Raw genomic sequence first — 18,523 nt, 5'->3', positions numbered from 1 at the left:
TGCACAAACTGGCTTGCTGCATCCTGCTTCTCATGACTGCATCAGACAAAAAAAACTCCACAGATATTCGCTTCACTGCAATGCGTTGTTGGATGGCTATGGGCATGAACGCAATCTAAGCTTTCATTGTAATGCAACTACTATCACTAAATGACACTAATGTACAATTTTTGATTTTCAAAATTTTGAAACATTTGCAAACATCTACAGAACAATGCGGATTTTTTTCCTTTTTAATTTCTTTTCCTCAACTATGAACTTTTTTTTTTTTTTTTTTTTTGCTAAAACAGCCAAATAGCACTGCAATAATTAGTCAAAAACAGAAAGTTTGTATTCATAGCAATAGTACAAAGAAGAAAAATGACAACTTGCAACATTTTAAAATTAAGTTAAGTGGTTTTAAACCTGCACATTTTTCACATTTTTATATCAAACATGGTTGGGTTCATCAAAACAATCTTTAAGGGTTGTATTTACATTCAGTGGAAAAAAAACTGTCCAGGTCTTCTCATAACCACTCTTAAATCTCCATTGCATTGTAGCTCAGATTTTTTTTAATCAGTAGCATCTAAATACAATGTCTGCCCAGCCCTGAAAATAATACATTCTCTGTGTTTGATGTAAATACCAGCTGTTTGCCTTTATTATACATCATCTGGCAATCATTTCACCTGCCTGCAATATCAACTTGCTTTGATGCCTGAAAATAAAACTTTAGCGTGTTTGCCCACAAGACTCCCCTCTTTAATCTGTAAATATACATAAATACTGCTCCTCAAACTATTACAAATTAGTGTAGTATGAGATGGACAGGTATGAAAAGATTGTTAATTGGAGACAACAATGTTTTAATACAGTGTAGAAAGAGACAAGGACAGATACAGAAAGCTACACATAATTCTCGACACAAAAAATTACAATATCATTTCCAATAATGACATTACACTTCTGGTGGGAAGGCGAGAGAGTAATGACATCAATCTGGTGCTCTACGCAGACCAGCAGGCACAGGAACTTATAAGGAGCATGTACATATCTATAATACTGTATTATGGCTAAATAGATAGATGTAGATGCAGCTATATACACCAGATGCTACTCAGCATTTTCACAGCAAGTTCCCCCTTAATGCATCCAATGTTATTTATAGTAAGAAACTTGGCTTCACTTAGTTTCAATGAAAACATCTCGTTCTATGAATTATGTCAATAAAGAAAAGTTATGAATTACTGAGTTTTTATATAAATAGTGTAGAAAAGAAATATGAAAAAATAATGATAAAAATGGCAAATAGCAAAAAAGGATGTTTTGTATTCAAACACATTTGTTAAAAAAAGGTTTAAAAGAAAAAGTCACTGGCGATTACAATCTGAGACATCACATGTGGTGTTAAACATATCGTGCGAAATAAAATATGATAAATATCTAAGACCTTTTACAGCAGCATGTGCTGTTTCCCCACACAAGGCTCTACCATCATCCGCCTCTTTCAAAGCATTACTCAACTTCTCTCTAGGACAATCCCTCTGATATTTCTACCTATACAACATTCTTCCTTCATTTTTTTTGTTTGTTTGTTTGCAGAGAGAAAGAAAGAGAAGAAAGGGAGAGAAATGAATGTTAGTCGTTTAGATATGTTGTAAACTACACAGATAGAGGAGGATGACGGGGGGGTCAAAGGACATCTCCAGGTCAGAGAGTTGCTGTAAGTCGCGTCAGTCACACTTGTATCACATTGTCCACTACATTGGACTCTCCTTTGGTCAAAATAGTCCAGTCAATCAGATGACTGCCAGGAGCATCTGAATTGTCAATATATTGATTGTGTATTAGTCGTCAAAACTACAGATCGGCAAGTCAGCGGGGAACAGGAGCGTATGGGCACATATGTGTTGACATGTTTTGGTCTGACGGTCCCCGGTGGATGTTGGGGGGGGGGGGGTTAATCGAGGATGGTGACTGAGTTGGGCAGGCCGTTGGCGGCTGGGGAGATGATGGTGGGGTTGAGCGGGGAGTTGTCTGGCAGGCTGTGAAGCGCTTCTGGGCCCTCGCTAGGCCGGCTGAACTGGCTGACCAGAGATTCATCCATGTTGAGCTCAGTGGTTATGGCACTGCTGCCGTTGAAGTCCAGGTTGTCCTCGCTGCACAGTTTGCTCTCCTCGCACAGGGACGGCAGGCTGGCTGTGTGCTTCTCCTCAAGGTCGCTACAGTTTAAGAAGGAAAGAGAGGATGAAAGAAGGAGAGCGCACAGAAGAGGTGAAATGTATCACTAGGCATGTAAAAAATGAAATGTGATCTGAAAGCTTTTTTTCAAAAAACAGCCTAAAATATGCCAACATGTAAGCTGAGAATACATACATTACACTGTGATTATACCAAATGTTAAAGGTAAGTTAATAGGTAGGTAAGGCATTGGCAGGGGATAATAATAAGTGGGTTTGGGATTGCGAATCACATCAAAGCATACCTTTCTAGAGATCTGCATAGCAGGAGCAGGCATTAGGGAGAAGAGGAGACAATGGAAGGAACACAAAGGGTTAGGGAAAGCAAAAAGTGCCGAGGGAATCAGGGCTGTGTTAGGAGTTAAATAAGTTAAATAATCTATAGGAACATAATGTAACACTCAAAGACATGGTGCACATTCAAATGACAAACCTGTATTCTCCAAAAGTCTCATCCTTCATAGGTCGCGCTTCCGAGTCCATCGGGCCCTCTTCTTTATCTTTCACTGAGTAGGAGAGAGATTATTGGATTTCATTATCACAAAGATCTCAACCATGTTTCTCTCTAAGCCACTGTTTGAGACACTGATAATGACATTCTGTCAGACAGTGAGATAACAATGAGTGACAACATTATCCTATAAGATGTTTCAATATGTGGAACAAAAGCATTTGGACCATCTGAAGACATTTCTGCCGTTTATAGTTTGTATTTTGACTTAATTTCTCATCTGACTTTCAGTGTTTTAACTACCACTATGAATCTAACTATTAAAATTCCAAACAATTTAAATAATGAATTGTAGTACGATGCCAGTGGGTATGGTTGGATTTATTATTCAATTAATCCTTGCTTTTAGCACAGATGATTAAGTCTACTTTAAAAGGAAGCAGAGCCACTTGTTTACCCCTCTCTATGGAAAGGGATGAAAGCCTGGTGCTTTTCTCTGACCAGTCAGAAAGTGGCCTGCAGTTTGCAGTTACTCTTGTGGTTTGTGATTATTACTTCACAGTCCCATCACAGTAAGGAAGTAAGGGCAGGCTTAGAGGTCTGTTTCACCACATGTTTGATGTGAAGGCTAAAAGGGAGAAGACTGGCCAAGTGAAAACTGACCATTTATTTGGCGTTGGAGCCACTAAAGGGAGCACAAAGTGTTAACGGAGCTGTTTGGGAAGCATTTTAAACACGGGGCAATCTTATTTTACTGTCTTCTTCCCAGTAATCTTGTTTACTGCGCTGCATTCCTGTAACTGCTTGGCTCCGCTTTGCTCTGCAGTGTCATTTTCATTATCAGACAGCTTTATGGCTCCAGACTGTCCGGTGTTATCCAAAATGGCTGTGTAAATCGTGTCCTTAAAAGGGCATGAAACCACTTGTCTAACATTACATTATTCTCACAAGCAACATTGTGGAGATGAGCTAACCAATGCGGATTCTTACAGTTCAACATCTCTATTGATGAATGCTTAATACTCATCATGGTAGGTCACACATACCTGAATACTTCCCCCCTTTACTCCTCTTGATGAAGCAGAGGATGAGCAGTATCAGCAGCAGCAGCACGATGGCGCTCACAACGCCGATGAACCAACCCTGTGTTGCAAAGCTTGGCTCCACCTCGGTCACTCCTTTAGGGGGAAAAGGAAGTGGAAGGTGGAAAGGAGAAAGAGGCTGCAGTCGAATAGTCTTTTTTGCTTAGGAAGGTTCTTAACTGAGTGAAATGACCCAGAAGTCTCTGAGTGGGAGCCATGATAAGAGCTGTTCAAATTCTATAAATGCTAAGGAAAGGTGCTTCAATGCTTCCTTTCTAATCTCCTTTAGCATAGGGTACACTTGACCGTCCTTTACAAAAAGAAAGGAGATAATTCTGATAACTGTTTTTGTCTTCAAATCGGCAATTGGAATAGAAATTAAATCAAAACCGGGGGTGGTGCGTCATCACTGCAGGTACACTTTTCTTTCCATGTACAATGTTTCCCTGTTGAGCTGCAGTGGAAAGATTATAACAAAAAGAGGGAATTTGGCACTAAAATGACTGTAACGTTGAAAGATATCTGCTTGAGTTTATTAAATACTTGCAGGGATCGCCTCCATTAAGAGAGACGCTGTGCACATTTATGCACGAGGCACAGCAGCATAACTTCATTATTTAAATCTCCAGACATGCCGTTTCTTCGCACAAAAAAAGGCCACAAAATACTGCATTGTATATTTGTTTATCCTGTTATCAAACAAGTTGAACAGAGCTTTGGACGGAGGGTACAAGGACCCACAGCCTGCATCAACCATAACAACTTCAAAGCACAATCAAGTCGACATTTCAAGGTGTTTGGGTTGTGTGTGGTGGTTCTCAAGCTATTTTATGCACAGGCTAATAACAGATCATAATCGGCATATTAAATATAAACCAGAAGTGTTATATCTTGCATACATTTAACATTTATTTTCATACAGTAATTGGGATTCAGGAGGGTGAGCATGAGCAAGCATTCTCAATATGACAATTTAATTTCAGTTTTGTGACTGGTAGCCTATATTCCTTTTTTATATTCAATTCTGATCTTGGTAATGAAGTAATATTTTTCACCATGTTGTCAATGTTTATATAGCCTGCACAACACAGAGAGAATGACCAGGCAAAGTATCTGAGATGCCATTTTTGTAGTCCATCTTCAGCAGATCCACGTCAATAACATCCACTGCCGCATAATTACATAGCTCAATGTAAGTGGAGACAGATTCTCTTAGTACCACGGTTGTCTTTCCTTGTCCTTATGAATTCTCCTTCACATCTTTCCTTGATCTCGTGACATTTTTCATCGAGGTCAAGGAAAAATGGTTAGGAAAAGACAATAGGAGGTACTTTTCGACCACAGCCAGAGTAAGTTTTTTGTAATAGGGATGAAAGTGCAAGAAAAGTGGAAAGGAAAGGAAAAAGAAGGAGAGATGAGATAAAAGAGGGAGGAGAATCTAGATGTCACAGCTACGGTCGTGCGTCTAGTCTCCCTTATGTTTCTCTCTCTCTGTCTGTCTGTGTCTGTGTGGTGTGGGCGTGGCACTCCTTCCCTGACTCTCCTGGTTCCTGGCTGATTGCAAACATCTGTCTTCCATCAAGCTCATCATCCTGCAGCATATCTACTCCGGCTCTTCACCCACTCCTCACCAGATCATTGTTTCTGCCTCAGTGGTAGCTAACTCTTCAGGTCCTCTTACTTGTGTTACAGTTGATACCTCGCTAACTGCCAACCATCTGTTCCTCTAACCCTAACCCTAACCCCTAACCCCTAACCATAACCCTAACCCTAACCCTCATTCATCACCACCCTCCATCCCTCAGCCTCAGCTTGCTTCATCCCTGCTCCATCAACCTCCATTCCCCGCTTCCCTGGCAATAAATCCTTTTCATTCATCTTAATTCAAGTCTGTGTCTGCATTTTGGTGTACATTACAAATCATAATACTAGAGCAAAAGAGACAGAGCATTATGTATTCTGACAGGGTGGCATTTCACAGGGGAACTAAAAAAAATGCAGCACAATTCACCAAACAAACACAAGTAATGGATCATTTTATGTGGCTAACCAAGCTCTCTTTTAACATAAGTCTTTGAAAGCACTTCACAGGCAGTGCAGGGGACTGCAAGACATTCTCTGTGGGATCGGGCTTTATATTTAGAAGTGGGAAGCCCAGAGGAGCAGCAGAGAAGATGAAAGAAATAAAGATGAATGAAGGCAGAGCGCCCATATTACCTGTTCCCTCTGTCTCAATGTCAGTCTCCCAGAAGGTGGTGTTGCTGTAGGTGAAGCGTAGACGATAATGAGAGCCAGGAGTCAGGCCCTGGAGCTGGTAAAAAGACTGAGAGGAGTTCACCTTTTCTGATTTCTTCCATTTACTGCCATCTGCAGAGACATAACATGAACCTCACATGAATCCTTTCTGTTGTTCAGGAGAGTGAAATTATTCCTACGAGGGATTAATCATTCTAAAGTGATTTTTCCATATGCACATATTAGTGTAGATATTATACCATTTTTGTTGAGGTAGTGGATCTGGAAGCTAACATTCCTGTGTCTCTTCTTGGCCACCCAGCTGAGGTTAACTGAGTTTTCTCCCACAGACAGGCTGATGTTGGCAGGAGGCGCTGAAAGACATTCAGACAGAGGAATCGCATTCATGATCTGGTACAATCTGGTCCTGTCAGATCTGTGGGTGGAAAACATGGTAAATTGGCTCTGCACCTCCATCCAGTGTGGTGGCACCCTCCCTCATGATGGGCTCTCCGTCCCCAGGAGCAGTGCGACCCCTCATGTAGAATCGGTAGTGGCTGTGTCGGTCCAGGTTCTTTAAGGTGAGATGGGTGATTGTGGGGTCATCTATTGTCTCTACCTGCATGGGACTGTCATCACTCTCCACAACTGACAGCAGCACAGACACAAAAACATTCAATCAGTGCTTGATCTTCAACACATTGTTAAGGGTGACAGGTGACTGACTGATGAGCATTATTAGCAGGACATGCTTTTGACACTTCTCCTGTGTTATTGATTCTTTCTGGAAATGTATTGCATGCTGTCATATACATTGCTGATATTTTTACTGATGGTGCAGCATAGAATCACTTATTAAACAGAAGAGTTTATGTGCTGGATGTTGGTAAGTTTGATGGATGAGCATGAAATGTGAACAATGCTGATTTGAATTGCTCACCCCGTTGGTACTGCAGTAGATACCCTATAAGGACTCCATTGGGCTGGCCAGGTGGCGTCCAGCGGAGGGTCATTTCTGTCTCTGATGGGCTGTCCAGCACCAGGGACGAGGGAGGACCAGGAACTAGCAGCAACGCAAATAGGCCTGATTAAAATGCACTTAGCTTCACAGACATTATTATACTATTTTGATCCATTGTCACCCGTTTTCCCCAACACTTAACTGTTCATGCTCTGGATATCAGTGTCATTTTCTCTGCTGTAATCCACTACCTCCCATCCACCCATCTCGCTCCATTTTTGTCTCTCCCTGACAATCATTACACCTCCATTCCCACTTTATCTATCACCTCCCCCCATGTCGTCCTTCCCTCTTTCAGCTCTCCCCATCTACCCCCGTTTTTTGTCCCTCCCTTTCTCACCTCCTTCATCAGTCTTGAAGGACAGCGTCTCAGAGAGGGGTCCTTCTCCCTTGCTGTTGAATACACTGACAGCCAGGTCATAGTGGGAGTACGGTCTAAGATCACCGATCACCTTCCTCTCCTCATTGGCCCCGGTCTCCACCACCATGGTGGGCTCTGGCTCCCTGGCCCTTCGGCCTCGGTGGTGGCCCCTGGAGCCGATCCTGGTCAAGTGGATCTGGAGCCAGAAAAAGAGGAAATATCGGGTTACATTTGAACATTAAAATACTTAAATGTCAAACATTTGTCATACCTAATTCAGTTAATATGTCTGTTTCAGAGATGTCATCACATCATCACACATATAGCAGTGTTAAAACTTCTCAGTCATTACACTGTGTTTTCTAAAAGCTGTTTGAAAAAGATAAAAAATTGCTAGGTTGAATGGAACATGCATCATAGACCCAAAAGAGAGGGAAGGTAAGCTGTGTGGCTGCGGTGTGATACATTTGAAGGTGAGATCATCTAAAATCTTCACAACCTTGAAACTAAAAAGAACTCTGAAGCCTTTGCTTCAGCCTAAGATCTGGCTGCCTCTGCTGTAAACCCAAAATATGTATTATTCATGAGGACGCTGAATATGTTAGGCCAAACAAAAGAGGAGATACAGGATCAGTACCTTGTATCCCAGCAGGTGTCCCCTGACTGTGTCTCTCTCTACTGCTGCCCACGTCACCCTGATGGCAGTGCTGTTCAGTAGTGCAACACCCACATCCATAGGAGCCTCCAATGGAACTGAGAGACAATGACACACAGGAAAGTGAAGAAAAGCTCATTGCTGAAAAACTGCTTAGCAACTGTTTTAACGTTTTAAATTATACCATCCTCTCCTGAGTAGCCGATGACAGGGTCTGGCTCAGGTCCCTCCCCTTTCTCATTAACAGCCTGCACTTTGATCTCAAAGGCAGAAAAGTTGCCGATGCCACTGACGATAAATGGCGGTGCTGTTGTGTAGTTGGTGTGCCAGTTGGGTCCACTGCCCACCACTCGCCTCCACAGCACCCGGTACTTGAAGTCAGGTCCATTGAAGTTATGCTTGTCCATTTCCTGTAGTGACAGGAAGAGTAACCAGTAAGGCGCAAAACCTTTTTAAAAATTGTTTGATGCTGCTTTAGATAATTGTGCATTCATTTAACAGGGGTACCTTCCAGGTGATGACTAGATTGTCTGGGTCTGTGGACTCGCTCCTAACATCTTCAGGGTTATTGTCGGGTACTATGATTGCAAAAAAGGTTCAGTGTTTACTGTCACAATGAAAACTTGTAGTTACAAACGCTGAAAAAAACAGGGTAAGCTGTGATTCTAACCTTCAGCAGGTGTGTTGAAAATTTCAGACGGGTTGCTGGGGTTGCTTAAGCCCACTTCATTGACGGCAATAACCCGGAAACGGTAGGACATGTAGGGCCGCAGAAGGAGGCTAGCACGCTTCTTGTTTCCAGTTACTTTCATCAGCTCTTCAAAACCTCTCTCCTTTGAACCTTCGTCCTCAAACTCAACCACATACTCTGCAGAGACAAGAGAGAGAGAGTCAAGGAGTGACGGAGAGAGACGGGAAGTAGCAATAACAGAGCAATAGAGAGATAAATAAACACTCGGTTGAGATAAAATCATACAGAGATACTCCAAGTTTCACAAAAGTCTGATGCTGCAGATCAAATAATAATCCTGCCCAAGTAATGAAAATAGAGCAGCCTTTCATTTAGCCAGAGGGAGATACATGATATGGGTTTGTTTCTCTGAGTGTTGGAGTTACACAAGGTGTAAAAGTTTATGTTTGCATTTGTGTGTATGTTTGTGTCTGTGCATTTCTTCACTTGGTGGCACTACTGAAAAAGTCAAAATCACAGCTGGAGAAATTACAACATTGCCACTGTCAGTATCCACATTATCCACATTAAAGCAGTTTTAGCATTACATATGTAACAGAAGAAAAACAGGGGAAAATGGTGTGTGCAGATGGTCAGTATGTGTGCATTCGTGTGTTTGTCTACACTAAACCTGTCACAGGGCTGTTGTGGTCATCCCCAGGAGTCCAGCTGAGGGTGAGTGCACGATGCTTAAGATCAGTGATCTGGAGGAGGACAGGGGGGTCTGGACGATCTGAAGGGGACAACAGTGATGTCATTATCACAATCACATTTTATTATATACATACAAAGGCACACAGTTTAAACAAGGTCTTCTTAATTTAAAAACTATGTTAAAAATGACTAAACAACGTTGCATTTATTGCGTAGGCCTGTTGTATACTGACACTTGCTGGTTTTTGACCAGTATGTGTTCAGTGATCTTACCAATTAAAGTGAGGGTGCCACTGGATTCAGCCATGTCCAGCTTCGTGATGACCTGACAGGTGTAGATGCCTTCATCATTTTCTTCCACATTATCTATAACCAAGTCTGGTCCTTGCCATGTGTATCTGAGGAAATACAGTCGTCAGTGTTATCCTCATTCCTTTTCCCTTTAATTATGATCACATCTCTTTATTCATTATAATTACCATGTTGTTTGTTTATGTAACAGGGATGAAACAGATAAATATTCTAAAAACATGGTAAAAAGAAATGTAACACATGTAATGTATATACTGGGTGGCTGAAGCTAATTTGTAGCTCTCAGCAAACAAATGGATAAAAAAAAGAAGTTGATAAAATAATCATTCCTGTCAGTAATTTCTATTTTCCTCTTTATTGTCTATTATCTTATGTTTAACTTAATGTGGGACACATACAGCTTCTGATTGTTCTTCCTCCACTGATAGAGTGGGACGCCAAGTTTGGGGTCAACTCGGGCCAGACAGGTGAAGATTGCTTTGTTTCCAGGCTGCACCCTCAGAGTCTGCAGAGGTGACAGGATCACTGTCCTGTCTGGGGGAGAAAGCAAAGAGACATATAATACAATGTTGAGACATGCAGCATGAGGTGCAAATAACATCAGCTGCTAAGGGACACGGCGTGCGTGTGTGTGTGTGTGTGTCTCACTCACTGAGCACTTCCAGGTTTGCACTGATTGACAAGTTGGTGTTCTGCACAGAGCAGGTGTAGTTGTCCTCATCATCATGGGTGACATTAGTGATCTCAAGCCCCCCATTGGTGAGCAGGTTAACTCTGGGATCTGCCAGAAGCGAGAAGGCGCTGCCGTTCTCCCTGGAAACGACACACATGCACCCAAAAATACACATTAGAAACCTTGCAAGCAGTGGCTGATGTATTCACCAGTTTAATTGCCACATTTTTTCTAATTCACCAACCAGAGTGTTTTTTTTTTAAACAGAACAAAGCCTGGTTGGATACCTGCCACACTGGCAACATTGACAATCACAGCCCAGATGTAACAGCATTTGGCTGTTAATTTATGCATAATGTATAAAGAGCTACCTACGCAATAATATCACCTCTGTGAAATTTGTTAAAATGAAAATCTGTCAGAAAACAAAGTAGAGTAACAACACAATACAACATATTATACATGGAATACAGTGGAATAGAGTAGGTTGCTCAAGTGCCTCACCATATGACCTTAGGTTTAGGAGAGCCAAAGCTCTCACACTCCAGTAAAGCCTTCTGTCCTTCTATAAATGTGTATGTATTCCTATCCTCAGTGAGGATCTGAGGAGGCAGCTCTGAAACAAAACACAAAGAGAAATGAGACATAGATGTAAACACACATAAATGAAAAGACGCCTGCAAGCTAGTTCAGGCAAACCAACTCCAGTTGCTGTTTCGCTCACATGCCATACTCCCCTCACTGTAATATATAACCAACACACCCTTATAATCATGGTGGCATACTTAAGTCGTTAGTGCTCTGCTCACACCTTTGCTGCACGCCTGCAATCCACAGTCCAATCACCCAGATGGAAAAACAGCATGTTAAAGAAACTGTACCCTCCTCCCCTCCTTTGCCCTTCAAATCTGTTTATCCAAAAAACAATTCAAGGAGTAGTTTGAATAGATTCTATTTTAGCTTCAAATGATAGTACTTTGTAAAATAACAGTTTCCATTGAAATATGCTCAGTTTGTGGGAAGATTTGCCATCTCATAACCAGGATTTGTTTTGCTATTGTTAATCAAGCAAACAAAACTCTCTTCTTATGTACAGGTAAGGTTACGGTTAAATCGTCATTCAACATGATTTGTGGAAGACAAGGTACACAACTCCAGTATGCCAGAGGATGGAGGCAAAACAAGTACACATTTGGGCAATTGCTAACATTTGCTTTTGGAGTGCATAAAGTGCATAAAGGGTTTTGAGTAATTCTTAATTGGCATCTTTTTCTCAGTATTAATTCAAATCTTTGAAATAACTTATAGTGCAATAATTGGTTATTATAATTGAAAGAAGAAAGAGTCATGTTGTTCCATACTCTCTGCTTATTTACACTGAAATCGTACTCTTTTAGATCAATATTCCATACAGCAACACAGCCTACAGGTCTATTCAATTTGTTTTGCACTTTTTTATGCAGGTAAGAGACAAAACCAAGTTTTGAGTTTACTGCAGTCATTAAATGCAACAAAGGATGAAGTGCCAAGGGTTAATCCCAGGGGACACCGTACTGAGCTGCTGGGCAAATTAAAAGTGCATTTAACATCTTGAAAATTTCAAAGTCCATCTTCATTAAAAATGTCTGAAAAGGCAAAGAGTTTTTGTTTTTGCCACTGTTGAAATATAACCGGTTTGCCACCAAAAAGTAAATTATTGTTTCTGAAGATGGGTGTGTCTAAATGCCATTTTATGTCCCATTGACCAATTCTAGCAACTTGTTTCCATGCATTAACTGAATGTGCAATAATTAGTCCAAAGTTATTCAAGCATTTTTTTTGGAAATATCAGAAAACGAACGAGAGAATATTCTTAAGAGTATATGGTAGTACTATTTGTTTTTCCAGCTCAAGCCATGGTACAGCTGCCTCCTTATCAAACCATTTCAGCAAAGGCTTAAGCCTGAATGAAAGATAATACATTTCAAAGTTAGGAAAAGATAAACCTCCTGTCTTTTACTAATTACTAATTCTTGGTTGTTTGTCACACCAGATAAACTTGGAAATGTGTGCTTGCAGTCTCACCTAAAAAACTACTGAGGGTGGTAGGTGGATCATGTTTGAAAAAAAAAAAAGGGCTGCTATTCCATCATCAAAGTCAACATTACCCATTGCAGAGTTCAGAGGGAGTAAGGAGGATTTTTTGAAATTGAACTTGTAATCTGAGACAGTGCTAAACTTATGAATGATATTTAGTGCTGCTGGTAAGGATTGTGGCAAACTGTCAAGAAATAATAATAAATCATCTGCATATAAAGACAGTTTATGATATGTCTTGCTTACAACAATTTGTTCCACTTCTTGAGTGTTTCTGATCTTCTGCACTAATGGTTCAAGAGATAAGGTGAAGAGTAACGCTGACACAGGACATCCCTGTCTGACTCCCCGTTCAACAGAAAATTACATTGAACAGTCATTAGATGACTAGTAGTCTTGCTGTTGGGTTGGAATACAGAACTTGATCATATCTATGAACTTTTCTCCAAAACCCATATTTTTCATTGTGTACCATAAATATTTCCATTCAAGTCTGTCTGATGCCTTCTCAGCATCTCAGCATCCACTTTAGTCCACCCAGATTGATCTGAATGGACTAGTAGGCAGTACTGATTCAAGACGCCTTGGCATACAATTTTATGTCTCCATTAAGTAGACACTGGACGGTTACTTGAGCATAAATTCCTATTCCTCCCTTTTGTGGTAAAACTGTGATAATAGCTGTATTTACATCTCTGTGGAAGCTTCCTTCTCTAATGACTTGCTGGAACATATCCAATAAGAGAGATCAATGTTTCCATGTGGGGAGTAACAAGGTCAGTGCCTAGACCCCAAACACTCATCTACTAATTCTACTTTCAATAATAATCTACTCCATGGGAGTTGGCTGACTGAACTCTGTTTAGTAAGTAATATGTATGGCTCACCAATGACGTAGACGTTGGTGTTGGTGAGGATGGTTCCATGCTTGTTGGAGGCCCGACACTGGTAGATTGCAGTGTCTCCAAAGTTGACATCATTTAAGATCAGAGATCCACTTGCTGTCAGAGTCCGTCTGGGGTCCTTATCGGTTGCTGTTACAAAAGCACACATACACAGTCAACACATGCACAGTAACCAGTGAGGTAAGGTGTTGAGGTATGTATGAGCAGGTGGGTGTGTTTACGGACCTGAAAGGGGGGTCCCGTTGATGGTCCAGGTGATAGTAGGAGAGGGGATGCCGTCCGCCTGGCAGTCTAGTCTGACATTCTCACCTGGGGCATATAACTGACTGACTGGCTCTTTGGTCCAGTATGGAGCCGCTACAAGGCAAAAAATATATTGATCACATACAGTACAAGCAAAACATTACATTCTTAAGTTACACTGTACAAAACCTTTACACAAGACAGTGCTCAGTAAAACTGATGGACTGAGATTGATGGGTTACACCCTACAAGTTGTCAAAATCTCACAAATGAAACAAGTAATCACCATTCTGCTTTTTGGGGGGGGGGGGGGGTTTATACTTAAATGGTCAAAGTCTATTTACTAGTCGCAGCGGGTTGGACTCAGCTTGTGACAGTTGCATAATGACTTCTGTTAGTCTGGAGGAGCTTTGTCAAGTCTGAAAAAAGTATTTAATTGATATTACCCAGGTTTCTTGGCTCGGGCTTAAAGAACCAATTTGTAACAGAAAGACACGGACATTTACCTGGCAGAGAGGATTTATCGAACAATGCTATTGAGTTGCATTGTGGGAAATGCAGGGCCCAGTGTTTTAGGCGTTTGAACCATACTACAGACTTAATGTCAGGATATCCCTACTGACCGTTTGTTTTCCAATTGTTTGTTTTATCTGGCTTTTGCTAGTGACCCACCTTTATGGACGTGCTAAACTAAATCGTTTGAGTACTTTTTTCTAAGAGCAAAGACAAAGAATTAATTTCCTACATAACTGAAGACAGATAATAACTTTGCCTCAGTTGCTAATTGTGAAGCAGGTTATATGAACTGGCAATTGGCTAAACTAAATGATAACAAGATACAATAATGTGATTAATTGTGAATCTGGATTTTTGTAGTTACCATTGTATTGTAAAATCAATACTATGGCTAAAACGATCTTTATTCCACATGCCATATAGCATATATATATATACATACACTGTATGTATTATAACACTTCCACTGTGTGTACCTGAATCATTTTGTACGAGTGGGTATAAGTGTAAGCATATGAAAACAAAAAAGAAAATTTAAACAACAGCCAGCTCCAACAGTCATAGAAGATGCAGAGCCTAGTGTAAGTGCATAAATCAGTCCATGAATAAAAGCCTTCATTCAAGTGTATTATTGTACACACATCCATGAGAACAAAGTCTATCAACCACCAATTTTAAAATAATAACATATTGTTGGTGTTTTTTTATGAATTCATTATAGGTTGAAAAACATTTGAGTGTGTGTGACATACCTTCCACAGTCACAGTGTATGTGTGTATGACCTTCCCTTGAGAGTTCTCAGCTATACACTGATACTCGCCACCGTCGCTCTCTGAGATATTATTGAAGCGCAGGCGGCGGTCAAACATTTCTTTGGTGGTCCGAGTTTCAGACAGCTCGCCATCTTTCCTGTGCCACGACACTTTGGGGGTTGGACTGGAGAAGAGAAGGGAGGAAGGAGTTTAGCAGAAGAGGGAAGAATGTGGATGGACAAATAAAACAGAGGAAGGGAGGGAGAGGAGAAACAGAAATGTGGGGGACGGCGATCGAAAGTGTGAGGAAGTGGCCATGAAATGAAGGGGGGCAGGAAGAGAGAAACAGAGACAAAAGAGAGGAGATGTACATGAAAAGGAGAAGGCGACAAGAAGCAGAGTTAACAGGAGACAGCGTAAGATAGATAATGGAATGAAGAGTGTAAAGACGTAGGAGAAGGGGAGAAAGATGGATGTGAGGGCAGGTAAGATTGATTAGAAGGAGTGGCTCAAGTTTTCTGATTGATGGGGGCAGAAACACACACATGCGCAAACATCGACACTCACAGGCCTTGGACGATGCACTCAAGCTCCAGAGTCTGGCCCCTGAGGGCGTGGTAAGTGCTGTGGCTTCCAGTAGGTATCATCATGTGGGGCCTCCTGTTCCGCAGTACTGAGTTGGCTGAAGAAAGAGAGGCAGAAACATAAAGAAGGAAAGAAAGATTCATACATATGTATGGGTAATTTTCAGATTGCCGTGCTGCTGACACAGCAGCCACTTGAGAGACTCTGACACACACATACACATACACATATATGCAGGGTGTGGAATCATGTGGAGAGCACTTTACCTTCCTAATAACACATCATGGTACAGATTTTCTACACACACACAGAGGTCTCATGTTAACATGTGTTCATCTCTCTGACCTCTAGTTGGGCCACAGATGCTGGCAGCCACATCTCAGTGTGAGCTGCATCTCATTACCACTGGGCTGAGGAGGTGATGGGACCCCTGCCGGCTCTGGGGCCGTCTACTGGATATGGTCATTGCTTTGGTCAACACAACATGGTACTACATGGGGGTGAGTTGACTTTGGTTTAACGATGAGGCCTCAGCGGTTCTCAACAAATACCATTTTGCATATTGTGTGTGCCAATTTCAACTGACAAGTAAAGAGACTGATATTTGCATTGCTTTGTGATCATTTGGTATTTCATACGCAATCAAAAACTGTATCTTTAAGTTTCATACTACTGAGCTGGGGAAAATTAGTATCACATCATCATCATCATCATCTGGATCTGTGGTATCAGCCTGATTATTCATGGTCTGCATTTAAGGTTTGTTACTGTCCAACTGTACAGGTTATGTATCAAAATAAACTTAGCAAAACAAATACATGTATCGAGGACAGGTTTGTGTTTTTTAGTTTAGGTTTTTTGTTTTGTTTTTCTTTTCTTTGATAGTATGACAGAATAGTAAAAGAGACGAAACACAGGGAGAATGAGGGGATAATGATATGTGACAAAGGTACCCTGCCAGAATCAAACTGGGAATATCATGTTTATATGATATGCATCTTAAATCAACTGATCAGAACACAGTGTAAACTTGTTTATAAAGGATCAGTTCACCCAAATTACCACATATATTCTTTTCATTGAAACCACTTTACCTCCCCGCCCCATAAAAATAGTCTCTTTAAAAAACCTGTTGGAATTGTGTTTGATCAGGTGTTTCTGTAAAGATATGTTGCAGCTGAATTTAGGTAGAGGCAGTAATCTCAGAGGCAGATATCTCAAAACTATTTGCATGTCTTGATACCACTAGAGGTAAGCCAGAAAAAATATTTTTTTAGTGTAGTTAAATCTACCCTTTGATATTATTTAAGAACACATTATGTAAGAGAACTGTGGCCCTCTTGTGTGTTGCAATGTGTTTCCTATGAGGCTGCCATACAGTTTAACTTTTGGAAATAATTTAGATGTCTGTAATAACAGCAGTAACATTATTGATGGCCAGTTTCACATAGAACTCAGTTTCATGCAACCTCCTCTTTCTCTAAGATCATCACACTCTATTGGTTTAAATTTTGAATTAAGGCTTAAGATGCTTTAGTATCAGTAATATCAGTACAGTCTAAGTGGGTCAGAGTTTTATTTGATCTGGAGTAAAACTCACAGGGGTTGACAGTCAGAGTGGTGGGTTCCTTTGCCAGAATTGTGCGTGTTGCAAGGTACTGAACGTTGCAGGTGTAGTCATCTCTGCTGTCGTCAGTTGTCAAATGGGCAAAGTACAGGTTGCCATCCTTCCCCACCACCACCCGCTCACTTAGCTGGATATGGGTTAGCCCTGTAGAGAGAGGGAGAAAGGAAATGAGAAACAGAGCAAGAGAGACAGAGGAGCTTAAAAACAGAGTGAAATAGTGAGAGGAAGTAGAGAAGAAGATTAGGGGTAAGAACAGACTCTGCTTAGCCTACAAAAGGTGACGAAGACATTTAAAGAAAAATCCAGAGATAGATACATTTATGAAAGAATATTCTAGACACAGAAAAAGAGAAAAAATGATACTGTTTCAGTCATAAATATCAACTAACCCTCTATAATGTGATAAAAGAGGACAAGAAAAGGATGGAAAGACAGTCTAAATGACAGATTTGTTGAAGAGACGAGAAGGATTGTAATGGAAGAAGAGATGGAAGGATAATGTACTCACTCCAGTCCATCCAGTGAATGATAGGCTCCATAGAGCTCTGTGGGGGGTTACACTTGAGAACAATACTGCTTCCCTCGTCAGACTTCACGTGAATCTTTTTTTCTTTCTGCTGGGACGGGGGAACTAAAGAGAGGTAAGCAAGGATAAATATACACTCATAAGTCTGAGTAGATACACACATGTGATGAACATACTGCAAATGTACACAACTACCTGTACACACATTTACTGTGTCACATAACGGTTACCTGAGGCAATCCACGTCACAACTTAAATACACAATGCAGTGTATAACTTTAAGGATTTGAGATGAAGAAGGCGCCAGATTGTCTTTTGTCTTGTAGAAGTAGAATGACGTTATTTTGTGAGTCATACATGTTTGCTCCCCCCCCCCTCTCCTCTGCCCATTGTTGATAACCCCACAGGAGCTACTGAAGAGTGCTTCACATGACATCAACTCAAGACCGTTTCTGGGGAAACCGTTGTCAGGGAAACTGTGAAGGAAGGAGGTCGCCCAGGAGAGAGCCAGTCACACAGGTGGATGGATACGCAGAGGTGCTCTTTACTTTTGCCCAGGGGCCTGCGTGAATTTGTGTGCTTGTGTGAGCGTGTGTGTTCATGAGTATATGCTGATTATCATGTTATTGCATGTAATTATGTTCTGGGTGGCGGTACTCTCAGCTCTCAGTGTGAGCCTCCATCTGCAAACAAATGAGCTCTCTATAAAGCAGGGCAAGGGAAAGGTTTATATGCTGGCTCCGCTCACAGCTTTGTAAATCGCTCTGTTATTGCTGATAAAAAACAACAACATCTCAGCTCGCTTCTAATCTGGACCTTGAGGGCATTTACAGGAGCGCTAACACTGAACCTGACATCTATGAGAGGCATGGAACTCCTCTAATGTGATGTGGTGT

The 18,523-nt window shown here is 41.1% G+C and overlaps 1 protein-coding gene across 5 annotated transcripts in view; it reads right to left on the bottom strand.

Annotated features, from left to right (window-relative positions):
- Nucleotides 1–271: 271 nt before the first annotated feature.
- l1cama (L1 cell adhesion molecule, paralog a) overlaps nt 272–18,523 on the bottom strand; it is a 44,373-nt gene continuing 26,121 nt past the window's right edge. For 3 of the 5 annotated variants that reach the window (XM_042408320.1, XM_042408319.1, XM_042408322.1), the window contains 24 exons: nt 17,610–17,732; nt 17,075–17,245; nt 15,457–15,571; nt 14,889–15,073; nt 13,603–13,734; nt 13,360–13,506; nt 10,901–11,012; nt 10,376–10,536; nt 10,122–10,257; nt 9,685–9,809; nt 9,389–9,490; nt 8,698–8,895; nt 8,535–8,605; nt 8,212–8,437; nt 8,010–8,125; nt 7,352–7,568; nt 6,931–7,053; nt 6,462–6,638; nt 6,251–6,364; nt 5,973–6,122; nt 3,720–3,851; nt 2,656–2,728; nt 2,468–2,479; nt 272–2,204 (listed from right to left, as the gene is read on the bottom strand). In XM_042408320.1, the coding sequence (XP_042264254.1) occupies nt 1,943–2,204; nt 2,468–2,479; nt 2,656–2,728; nt 3,720–3,851; nt 5,973–6,122; nt 6,251–6,364; nt 6,462–6,638; nt 6,931–7,053; nt 7,352–7,568; nt 8,010–8,125; nt 8,212–8,437; nt 8,535–8,605; nt 8,698–8,895; nt 9,389–9,490; nt 9,685–9,809; nt 10,122–10,257; nt 10,376–10,536; nt 10,901–11,012; nt 13,360–13,506; nt 13,603–13,734; nt 14,889–15,073; nt 15,457–15,571; nt 17,075–17,245; nt 17,610–17,732 (3,380 nt within the window). In that variant the 3' untranslated portion in view covers nt 272–1,942. Of the gene's footprint in view, nt 2,205–2,467; nt 2,480–2,655; nt 2,729–3,719; nt 5,086–5,972; nt 6,123–6,250; nt 6,365–6,461; nt 6,639–6,930; nt 7,054–7,351; nt 7,569–8,009; nt 8,126–8,211; nt 8,438–8,534; nt 8,606–8,697; nt 8,896–9,388; nt 9,491–9,684; nt 9,810–10,121; nt 10,258–10,375; nt 10,537–10,900; nt 11,013–13,359; nt 13,507–13,602; nt 13,735–14,888; nt 15,074–15,456; nt 15,572–17,074; nt 17,246–17,609; nt 17,733–18,523 lie in introns of those variants that run through there. The other 2 variants (XM_042408321.1, XM_042408323.1) reach the window with 2 other exon arrangements.

The sequence above is a fragment of the Thunnus maccoyii genome, chromosome 4 (assembly GCF_910596095.1).
Source record: "Thunnus maccoyii chromosome 4, fThuMac1.1, whole genome shotgun sequence".
Classification (NCBI taxonomy): Eukaryota; Metazoa; Chordata; class Actinopteri; order Scombriformes; family Scombridae; genus Thunnus; species Thunnus maccoyii.
The sequence above is the reverse complement of the archived record's forward strand: the minus strand, read 5'-3'. Positions and strand labels throughout refer to the sequence as shown.